This window comes from Triturus cristatus, chromosome 9 (assembly GCF_964204655.1).
Source record: "Triturus cristatus chromosome 9, aTriCri1.1, whole genome shotgun sequence".
Taxonomy (NCBI): Eukaryota; Metazoa; Chordata; class Amphibia; order Caudata; family Salamandridae; genus Triturus; species Triturus cristatus.
In genome coordinates this window covers 25,228,981-25,241,234 of record NC_140592.1, presented here as the reverse complement: position 1 = coordinate 25,241,234, position 12,254 = coordinate 25,228,981, and the positions used below count along the sequence as shown (strand labels likewise).

Sequence of the window (12,254 nt, the reverse complement as noted above, 5' to 3'; positions counted from 1 at the left end):
GTCACCAACAAAACGTGTCCTTGTGTTGCTTTTCTGCTGATGAGCAGACCCTCCACCTAAGGTGTGCTGCAGTCCTTTGAATGCCCACATGTAGACTTTGCAGCTTCTTTAGGTCAAGCTGTTTTTCACTCTGAACCATTAGTTATAACATGACACTTCTAAATTCTGCTTTTGTCCCCTTCACATGTTCTGTTACATGTCATGTGTATAGTGTGTTCCTACGAGTCGTCAGGTAATCCTCAATTGGAATGGCAAATGACAAACTGGGGATGTTGCTAAGAGGGAAAAAGCTGAAATGGAAAAGGCCACTCTCAATCTAAGAGTAACGCAGTGTTGCTTCCAATGTCACTTGGCATCCATTCAACCAAAGTACCTTTTTTAGGAAAATAGTAACAGCGATACAAATTAATTGTACAGTTTACACATTTTTATTTTCTACTAGTATACCTCTTCCTTTAAAAAATGTACCTTCATGATTTCTAAAGCTCACTCAATTTGGGCTGAAATTAAAAATTTAAAAGCAGCTTCATATCTTATAAAAATTCTGTAGGGGAGTAGGATCGTTATTTAAAATAAGAATGAAGAATCCTAGGAATAAGACATGAACATTTTTGACCCTTACAAGGTTGTTCTGCCTCTGGTAGCACTGGTCAGCTGCTTCAGGAAAAAATGTGTATTATTTTTAAATGTGATAAAGAATGCAGCTGTTCAATCTTGTGTTTTAATTTCTTCTTTTTTTTTGCCCTATAGATTTTGACCGATTGGCAGGACAAGAAAGGTGATAGGCGCTTCCTGAAGTTGGGAAAGGAACATGAACTTGGTTCACCGATCAAACATACCAAACCTAAAAAGCCCAAAATCGAAGGCAAGGGAGCCCACGCAGCGGGTCCAGGTCCAGGCAGGCCGAAGTCTAAAATCCTACAACCGAAGGTCCAGGATTATGAATTTTCTGAAGAACCAATTGATACACCCAGAGTTCCAAAAAATGAAGCACCCAACAGGTATGATATTGCACAGGGTAAGCTGGGATGAAGGGCAATAAAGGTGGGTGATTTGTGTCTACGGATGTCTGAAGCAAACCACGTGTGTGGTTAAGTGGCCCTGAGTTGCTGAATCAGAAGGACCCTTTGGTCCGAGACTGTAGTGGGCAGATTGGGGCTAAGAATGGCGTTAAAGGAAACAGACTGGGAGAACAATACGACTATCCAGACCATGGCTGCGGGATCAGTAAGCAACATTTGGATTCCATGAGACGTATTGGCGGCATGTAGATGAGCCTGGAAGAGACCATGAGGTGGGAGATGGGAGAGGGAGCAGCTCTTGGGACAAAAAACCTACAGTTCAACAAATACCTGTGGACGCCTGAACAGTGAATGAGAAGAGCTTTGGCGATGGAAGAGAGAGGATGAGGTGTGTAGTTTGTTGTCCCAATGCGAATAAGGAAGGATTTCCTGTAGCCGATTTCTGTGACGGGAACAGGAGAAAGTGATATTGAGATGCAAGATTTGGGGACACAAACAACACGGTGTAGCAAGGGACAAAGCGAAGAGGATAGTGTTTTTGAGAACTCAGATGGTAGTGTTTTAAGGGCCCACTGAATGGGAAGACCAGTCGGAGGTTAGGAAAATCTTACAAACAGGATGCTTTTATTGATGACATTATGATAATGGGGGAGGATAGCCAGTAAATGTGATACTGTTTTATGAATCTTCAGGAAACTAGGCAATTCTTTAGCATGTTAGTTTTTCTCTTGGTGTGTCCAGTTCTATGCAGATCAATCAAAAGGAGTAAATGTTAGACTGGGGAGGGAGTTAAAAATCTTTCATATGACAATAACTTTGATGCCTCAGCCAATATCTGAATGAACTCTGCCAGGTCTTTTTGTTTCGTGTTCAGCTTTCTTTTGATATTTGGTTTTGTGCAAATCCATCAAGGTGTGGCAGCATTAAATTGGGGCACTGGGTCCAAAAATGCTCATTTGCAAATAATTTTAGTGCTGGGTAATAAATCAGCTTAACATTTGATAGGCTATTAGCAAGTTGAGCCTACTGCTGAAACCACAGGATCTAGGAAGATCTGACAAAGGGGAAAAGTTGAAGCGGGGTTCAAAGATTATTTTCTTATTAATTGGGACAAGCCTGGTCTATACCCTGCAATTGGCCCCTTTGTTGACCAAGATTGTCCTGGACAGCTACGTATTGACAGAAGGGGGTTTAAATATTTGGGTATTTATGTGACCGATTAACATCGAAGCTAGCCTAGACCATAATATTCGGACAGTTATTGCTGAATTTTATTGGGATGTCGAAAGATGGAGAATGTTACCATTGACGATAATTGGGCGAGCAGCCATGTACAAGATGGTGACGCTCCTGAAATTTGCTGTACATCCTTCAAAATACCTATCATAAGATCCCAGTAGAAATATTTATTAGAATTGATAGTGAAACTGGAATGTAGCTGTGGAATGGGAAACACCAGAGAGCGGCGCTAGGGACACTGCAGGGAACCAATATAATGGGGGTATTTATCTTCCTAATGTTCGGGTCTGCTATTGGGCAGCACACTTAATTGTGATTGACTGGGAATACTTTCCTGGGAATCCTTTCCTGGGAATCACCCAACATACTTGCTGGAGAGGACAGAATTCCCGACCTACTCATTCTTACCCTACATATATGGGGGTAGGGAGTCACACACCCTGCTGAGTACAACCCAGATGACTATAGCTGCGTGGATAGAGGTGGGAAGGTTAACGAAATGGGGTGGAAGGAAATCGGAAAGTTGAAGGGCTTTCGGCAATGGAACAATTGGAATTTCCAAACTAGGGATCTCATAAAAGGGGGCACATTAATCCCCTTTATCTCCCTGCAACGGTAATACCAATTACACAACACCCACTATTTTAAATATCTACAACTGTAACATGCCTTGCAGGCGGGAAGGATAGTGGTAGACGAACTCCAAGAATATGCACCACCTGAAGGGAGGCTCCTCCAGGGGAAGCTGTTTGAGAAGTCAGTCTCCTGAACTTACAAGATTATCCTCAATAATGTCCCAGAAATGAAAGGCAAGGTGGGAAGATGATGTAGGTGAATTGGACAGCACGGACTGCGAGGCGGCCCTGATGCACCAGAGAGGGGTGGCTATTAGATCCCGTTTACGATGTATTCCATTCACGGTTCTCCATAGAGCATACTATGCCAGGGCCCATTTACATACAGTTGGTAGGGCCGCAAGCCACAATTGTCTGAGATGTGGAGCTGCGAGTGGGTTATTCCTTCCCACGATATGGTCCTGTCCAGAGATTAGCTTCTACTGGAATGCAATAGTGCAGGAACTAAACAATATACTAGGTGTCAGTCTACCTATAGAGCTTAAATTCATACTGTTGGGAATACCCAGAGAGGTAGATGTGCCCAGGAGTAAACTTCTTATTAGTAATCTGTCTATTGGTGGCAAATCTAGATATCGCCAAGCTTTGGGGTGCCCCTGAACCACCTACCGTGAGAGAATTGCAGATAGGAATGGACCTCTACATGGCCGCAGCGAGAGCCACATACAAGACAAGAGGGTGCTCCAGGAATTTCTGCAAGGTGTGGGGTCCCTGGTTTACACATTGAAGCATAGACATGGGTGGGGACGGAGGGGAGCTCCTAAAGGTCACAATCCTAGATGCCGATAGAAGATAGAACTGCACATGCCACCCCCTGTAGCCTCGTAGTTGGATGTGTTGTTTTTCTTCACAAAATTAAATAAAGATTATGAAAAAAAAACTTTATAGCATCTTTGGCAGCGTATCATGGACCAGTATGAAATTTGGCAGAACGGTAGCATGTTTAGCTTGTCTTTTATTACAAGGAGTTCCATGCAAATCCAATAACAAGGGGACAGAGTTCTGGGGATAAGGGCACATAAGTGTTAATTTGCTAACCTGTCACAGACCGCCACCCTCTGATGCGCACAGTCTTCAAACATGAGTAGATTGGGTTGGCTGTAAGGCCTGGTCTGTAACCTGGCCAGGAATTCTGTTTATGGATCTTATTTTAACAGGTTTATAGACTAAGCTTTGGTACTGCGTACTCGTAATGGACAATGGGAGCTAAAAGCGTCTTTGTTCTATGGGGCTTTTATTTTTAAATGTAGAGCCACAGAGTGTGCAAACTTGGGTTCAAGGACTGTCCACACACAGACAGCCCCGCTATATCTGTCTTTCGCTTTGAAACCCACTAACTTGTTATTTTAATCCTAATTTCTTGACTACTACTGAACGGATTTACTCCACATCAAGCAGCAGCACTTCTCATTTTTTCTTTCATTTCAGATTGCTATATTTCCCATCTAGATTTATTTCTGTAGCAAAGAGTTTAAATAGTGCTATGGGAGATAAAATGGGAACTGCTGCTTTGAACCACCCCTTGGCGTTTCCATGAAACTCAAAATATCACAAGTAAGCTAAACAGGCTATGTGTCTGCCAGGTGCAATGCAGATCTGTAAAACAGTGCCACGCCCCTTCTCCTTCTGCATGAAACCTGAGATTCGGGCACTGGGGTCAGTGTGCAAAGAGCCTGCTAAATTTCATACACGTTCATTACAAAGCACCAAAGTTATTAGCACACTCTTGTACCCAACAGCATGCAACTGGCCTACCATCTGATTGTCGGAATATTATTTATTGCCGAGAGTTCATAAGCAAACATGACGCGTTTCGACCCCCTCTGGGTCTTATTCATATGTAAATGCAGAGTAGTCAGTTGCTCTCCTTTACACACAAAGTGCATAAACCCGGAAAAGGGACTTCGGAGGGATAGGGTCCACCACAGTAATGATGATTGCGTTCAAGAGGCGCGTGCACAAGAATCACATAAATACTTATGGTACTCGGTGAGAGTCTCCGTTCATTAATACGTTGATCCAGTGATCAGGAATATTCCTGCTTATGGTATTAGCCAAAAGTAATTGTCACTGATGTATTCCATGATAGTTCTCAGACCACAGTATCCAGAATGCATTGCAATGATACAGCTCTACCACCCACTTCATCCGGTTAATTATTTATTTTTTAAATGTTACATTGATACCTACTGTTTTTTCCCCAATAAATGTATATATTTACTGGAAAAAACAAAGATTTAAGTGAAAGTTTTTTATATTTAGGTGTTGAAATAAGACCGGAACTAACGTTAAAGAAACTACTGAACTCACTATTTATAGTCTAGTCAACTAACTTTAACTTGTGCCCTCATCAGGCACTGCTTATAACCTCTCATGTTAAATCACTCAAGACATACATACCATGAATCTGCATGGCCTCAACCACCTCCCACCTGTCCGTCTTTTTTTTTTCTTCTTTTTTCTTGAATGCAAGAATGAGTCTCTTGGTGGATGAGCGGATGCATGTTGGTCTGCATGGATGACCAACACTGTATGATCTCTGAAGGAGTATCTAAACTGACCAGTTACTAGAACACTCTAATTTAAAAGCTGGACGTATTGGCATTGTCGACTCTTGTTATAGTTCATAATTTCACCCATCAGCACTGTCAATCCGCTGATTGTGTCCATCCAGTTTTTGGTAAAAGAGGTCTTTGGGTTCATCTCCCCATTCTTCTTCTTTTTTTGTTTTGATTTTTAAGTTTGTGGGGCCGGAACTCTGGCTAGATGAATTAATTTCCAGTGTTTTTGTTTTCAGGTTTTGGGCCTCCGTGGAGCCGTACTGTGCTGATATAACCTGTGAGGAGGTCCGTGCTGTGGAGGAACTGCTGAAACCCCCGGATGATGAAGCCGATCACTACAAGGTACGGGTTTATCCAGGGTGGAACCAAAGACCTCTGCGTGACTGTCTGCTGCCCAGCAAATTAATAACTCTAGCATCAAAGGGAATATTCACAATTCTTCATCTTTGTTTTATTATGAGTATTTGTATGGTGCTGTCCAACACTAGAATGGCACTGAAGCGCAGTATTAATCTGGGCACCCATTTCATGTAGTTCTGGAGTTTCTATCCATTGGTTGTGTATGCTTGATCTTGCATATCCTCTTGTGTGTCTCTGCTAGGCTCTCTGTGGACTACACTTATTTCAAGCACCATGACATAGCTTTATTTTTGCGTTTCATAAAAGATTCATGGCAGTATCTCTATTAAGCATTGCACCTGAGATACTCTGGGCAGTTGAGCATAAGTGACGACTACGCATGCTTCTTCACTCTCAAAGTGCCCTAGAATCACAGGCCTCGAAAAATCATTAAAATATCACCAGGCCTGCAGGTCTGGTGACTCGAACAATCTACTTGACCTAACTGTAATGCGCTTGACTCATAAACCTGTTTCAAATTGTGTGATCGTAGGCAAATATTTTATTTCATAGAATCACCTCTTTCTTCATTTTTACATAAAACCGCACCTTTCAATATGCGATTTCGGTGTTTCTGCAGTACAAAACTGTAAAGGCACATAAAATGGGAAATATGTTCTTAATCTCCTGCATTTGTCCCTGGTAAAGCTGAAGTGACCGTCGCCCACAGAACACGTTAACTATAGACCCCAGGGACTGTCCTAGAACAGACTTGTGCTCTAACCACAAAGATGTCTGTGGCTAAGCAACGTGTTTTGTTTCCACAATGCACAAAGGGTCCTCAGGCCTTGGAACCACTCAGAGTAGAGAAAAGTGTTTATTATTATTATTGGCACAGCTCGACTGTGCTTGTAATTTCAGCAGTGGCAGGGATGTGTGTGTTGGGCAAGCAAAGGTAAAGCTGGATACCTTGTAGGCTCTCAGCGTGTAGACCATATGGGCCTCGTCTGCCTGCGCATTCAGTTTTCTGTGTAATCGCATTTTTGCCATTATCCCATATTGCAGGGTTATTGCAAATGAAAGTTACACAGTTCCCTATGCACTTTGCGATGTACAGGATATACAGTTAATTCTTTCTGATTATGAATGTCCCTTCAGATTCCTCCCCTTGGGAAGCACTACTCTCAGCGATGGGCTCAGGAAGACCTGCTAGAAGAGCAGAAGGATGGTGCCCGGGCTGCTGCAGCTGCTGACAAGAAGAAGGGCCTTCTGACTGAACTGGACACAAAAGGTAGACGATTACTGCACATACGCTACTGAATGATTAAACAGTATTTACTATGACTGAGGGGCCACACTAACAACTTGTTACAGTATTATAAAATTGCTCTAGGCTTGTCATGCTTAGTGGGTCTTTTCTCTGCTATGCTTGTTTCACTTTCAGAACAGTAGTCTGCTGTTCCCACAAACGTATGTGCCTTTTGAGCAGATCTGGTGTTCTAAAAACCACGCAGTTGAAGTTTATGATGAGCGTTGTTGACCATCTTGTGCAGTGTTTAGTGACCAAACGTGACTCAACCGTAATGTTGGAGGAAGCAGTGATACTGTCGAAGACGGATGCCCCATTATTCAAAAACTAGACTCTTTGTATCTGATTTGTGCTTCTGTTGAGTCAAGGCGCTATGGTCCTGATTTAGATCTTGGCGGTACACTCGCGTCCCTCCGTGGCGGCGGTTTCAAGTACTCCATCGAGTTGACGCGCTGTATTTAGATGAGTGCTGGCTCTGTCAGGCCGGCGGTATTGCGCCGAGCCTATTTGGATGTCCCCTTTGTGCTGGCGTTGTCGTAGCAGCGGTTTGCTGGCCGAGTGAGTCCCTGGTGGACGGGAGATAAAGAAGTACTTCTTATTTTTGTGCAACACACACATAATGTTGTGTTTGGCTTTAAAACATATGTAGATAATGTGTTATGCCCTTTTTGTTGCATATTGCATGCCACACAAACAACATACACACACTATTGAATGCACACCCACAGGCACCACAAGCAGCACACCCACAAGCACCACAAAAACAATATTTTTTTTAAGTGTCAATACAGGTGTGTTCATTTTACCTTGATAATTTGGGAAACGAACGCTGCTGTTTTACACATATGGAAGCATTGTATGTAAGAGCAAGGCAAAAAATACAGGAGACTTCAGCAATTGTCAACACATGATTCATTGTAAGACAATTGTAAAAGTTGTTCTCCTTAAATACCGGCTACAACAGAGTCATTTGGCGTGTTGGTGGAGTTGGAGCTGCAAAGAAGGGACCTAGACTATGGGGTTTATGCTGGCAAACGAGAGTTGAAAACAGTAAAAAAAAAAAAGGTTCTTTTTAGCCTCATTTCCTTGGATTCCAACATTTGAAAGTAAGTAGGTCTTCTCGCCACAGTTGCCTTGACAGAAAGGTAAATTGTGAGCAGTCATCTTGTTTGGACTCTTGCCGAAAGCCACTTCTGGCTATCACGCCAATGACACAGGTGAGAATTCCTGGCCGAGTCGGCGGGACTCTGGTGCTCTTTCGTTCACGGACCCGCCAACATCTAAATCGAGTGGGCAGACTGCCAAGTTGACAGGCAGTGAATCCGTTGAAAAAGTGACGGCTGGACCATTACCGCGAAGATCTAAATCGGGCTCTTAGACATTTACAAAGGTGAATATGTGCTTGTAAATTTGTAAATTTGATACTTGTATAGCGCACTACTCACCCGCAAGGGTCTCAGGGCGCTTGTATCTTCCCTGATGGACAATGGGTAGAAATACCCTGCTCCTATTTTTTTTAACGGACGGATGCTTTGAGTATTACCTTTTGCTGCAAGCCACAGAATGCCATTGGGACTATCAGGAGTGCAGAAGATAGGGTGGTATAACATTTGTTTACTCGGACATGAGGCAAGATTTAAAACTTCTGAAGAAAGGTTTTTGACCACAGTTTTAGTGTTGCAAAAGATGTTGTCAATATTTCCTCTAGCACATGCTGTGATGGAATTTATTTGAAAATGTCCTCACGAATCACTCATTCCTTTCCAAAACTGACTTCAAAACAGAAATTTACAGACCTTCCTTTGCAAGATACTTCTTCTTTTCATGGTGACAAATTTAGCATTGTCCAATTAAAAAAAGAAGTCCATATTCTTAGCAGTGTTGACTTTGGAGATGGTAAATGATTTCCTGAAACGACACCTCAAGACCCTTGAATTAATGTTCTCCCACGAAAATTATTCTGCAATGAGAAAAAAAGACACAGCTCGACATTTGACCTCGGCCTTTGAATGCACAGCAAATGTACCAAGATAAGAACGGGACTTAAAGGCCTGTTTACAATAAGCGCGTTCTATCCTCCCCTCTGGTCCCTACAGGCCCCACAGGAATGTCTTCCAAATGCAAGTTACTCAAGGTCTGTTTAGGCCTATGTTCTCTCGAAATTATTTTTGCAAAGTTTTTAGATGAATATATTGTGTTTACTTGATTTGATGTATATATAGAAATATATATAAACCTAACAACTGAGTGCAAGTGTGCAGTGTCTATTTGAATACATGTGAAAAAATACTAGCTGCAGCATCTTCTTTTGTTTGCGACAAAAATAAATGTGGATAGATACAGATAAAAAGACCCAAAAATAAATATGGATAAATACAGACGGAAATGTTAAAAAAATAAATACCATAAAACCGGGAGCCCTACTGATAATGCAATGCTTTTCAGAATACTGTACATATTCTTTGAATGGGACTTTCAGTAAGATTACAGGTAAGTTACTTTTCTTACTCAGAGTAGTATACCTGGATACTACTTCGGACACGTCCTGTAAACAGGTAGGTAACATCTTTTTTGTTAAACAGTACAATTTTAAAGAATTTCTTTAGGTTTTCAAACTCCACACAAATTTTTCACAGAAAAACAGTCAATGTTATTCTACGGAGGAAAATAGTGTTATCGGTTTTGAGGTAAGTATTTGGTAGTGGGAGTTAAGGTTCTGGGGTTAGATTCAGGAGTCCCCCAGGGTCAAGTATGCTCTCAAGTTACACCCTCAGCGGCACTAGGGCGGCCGGGTGCGGAGTGCTGAGGCCCAATGTTATCCAATGGGGGATAGGGGACCTCTGGTTGGTGGCTGCAGACAAGCTGGCCACTTGGTTGTGGGAGCAAAGCTCCTGGACTTTAGCTCAGACCAAATGGGGAAACAAAGTAGCTCCTAAGGAGCACCCTCAGCGGCACTAGGGTAGCAGGGTGCTGTTTCGACGTCTGGCGCCCTGTTGTTTTCAATGAGGAACCTCCAATTTGCAAAGGCACCGCAGGCTTGGGGACGAAGGTCTTTTGGGTGCGACCACTGTGAGAAGTTGGCCTGATGTATGATGTCACTAGTTCTAGTGTACACCTTATATCAGTCCAAACAACCCTTATGGTGATTGGTTGTAAAGTCAACCTTATAGACCAGCTATCCTAGTGGTAGCATGGACAAGAGCAGTCTTAGGCTAAACTCTGAATGGCATGTGAAGCTAGCTGTGATACCATATATAATCCCTTGAATACCAAATGAAAGGACACCACAACAGATATATATATAAAATAAAGTGTATTTATTCTAGTCAAACCCTCAGCACTCTTTATGGGATTCGAGGTAAGTACAACACAGTCTTATTCAAGCATACATTAAGTCACAGGTAAGTAAAACAGTTAGGCCCTAGAGGCCACGCAAACCATATACTAAAGAAGTGGTATAAGGACCACTGACACGGAAATAGAATAGGCCTAGGCCTAGGGAATCGCTGGGGCTACACTACACTACCAACAGTTAGGAAGTGGGAGGCCCACGGGATTCAGGTGCAGAGTGGAAACACTCACGCGTAATGCGTATAATCGATAGAAATAGTACAGTCCTGAAATAAGCAGTTTTAGGACACTTCTGGAGTAGCTAGAAAGTCGAGACTCGGAAACTAGACTCTAGGATAGTCACTACCCTTGTGAGCACCGAAGTACCCAAGTTACCTAGCACACGGGCTGCGGGTGCATAGGTGTGAACTTGCGTCGGGTTTCGTCGTGGACTTCTATGGATGCCTGAAGGAAAGTTGCTGACAGGCAGTCAGTGCAGAGTGTCCGGTGGATCCCAAGGCCGTGATCAAAAAGGAAGGGTACCTGCAAGCAGAAGGGACAGAGTCAAGGTCAGTAGCCAGTGACCACGTGGAACCAGGAAGGAACCAGGCGATGTCGTGAAGATTGCAGGTGAAGGGTGAAGCTTGTCGCAGCAGCCACGGGTACCAGGAGACGTCGAGGACGACCAGGACCAGGAGGCGAGCTGTCCCACGAAGGCTCTTGCTGTCGGCGGCGTCGAAGTCTAACTAGGACTCACCAAGCCTTGGCAAGCGGAACGCACGAAGAATGGAGGACTTGCTTCTGGTGCAGACCAGGAAGGTCTAGGGTGCTTCTCTTTTGCAGAGAAACGGGAGCCAGTCTGGAGGAGCCAAACCAGCGATGAAGATTTCAAGGTGTGTCATCACAGAGGCCGCTAGCCAACGGGCAAGCAACCGGACAGACGCGGCAAGCAGGAAAATGCAGAAGGGCCCCACGCAGGACTCGTGGGGGGCTGATCTTCGGTGCAGATGGTGCTTGGGGTTGGGGCTTCTCAATCCCCGGTGCACAACTTCGAGGGTACCTCAGAAGCTGCGCTGGAAGATACTCGCCACTTTTCCCAGGTAGCCGGTCCCACGTCTCTCGTCGCCTCCACGGATCTCAGCTCGGCTGTGGATGTGGATCAGGGTCGGAGAAGTCTGGAAGTCAAGGCTTTGGTCGGGCTCTGCAGTCGGTCCCTCGTAGAACTTCAGCAAAGCAAAGGGTAAGTCTCTTGATGGTGCCTGTTTGCACAGGGTAGCCACTCCTTGGCCACAAGGGAGATTCTTCAGTCTTCTTCTTTCGTCGAATGTCGAAGGTCCAGAGTTTCTGTTCAAGTTGCAGGTTCAGGATAATCTAATCTCCTCGGGCCCAGCTACCACTCTTATACTAATCTGGGGGGCTGGGTTGCCTGCTAGGTCACGCCTTATGGGAGGGACCTGCGAGGGGGGTGGTTACACCCCCTTCCCTTTGTCCAGTTTCGCGCCAGGACTGGGGCTGGTGTGCCCCAGCACCGGTTTGAACTGGACTATGCATGGGACACCTTGTGTGCCCCAGGCAGTGTCTCGTTTCATTCATCCCTCCCTGCCCCAATACACTAAGGCCTGTCTGGGGTGGTGCTCGCACCTCCCAAGGCAGGAAACCTATTGTCCAAGCCTCCCGTGCCGGGATCACTCCCAGCAGCAGGAGGTCAGACTTGTGTCGTGGCAGCAGCATCCATTTTGTGATGCTGGGGCTCTGGTTAACTTTAACCGGGTAAGTAGGTTTCAACATGTCTTCTCCCTCTAGAAGGGAGGGATAATAT

The 12,254-nt window shown here is 44.2% G+C and overlaps 1 protein-coding gene across 1 annotated transcript in view; it reads left to right on the top strand.

Moving 5' to 3' along the window:
• Positions 1-12,254, top strand: part of TADA3 (transcriptional adaptor 3) — a 141,591-nt gene that overhangs the window by 54,366 nt on the left and 74,971 nt on the right. Inside the window, exons 3-5 of the mRNA XM_085624277.1 lie at positions 751-1,001; positions 5,694-5,799; positions 6,955-7,087. Coding sequence (XP_085480403.1) covers positions 751-1,001; positions 5,694-5,799; positions 6,955-7,087 — 490 coding nt within the window. The remainder of the gene's footprint in view (positions 1-750; positions 1,002-5,693; positions 5,800-6,954; positions 7,088-12,254) is intronic.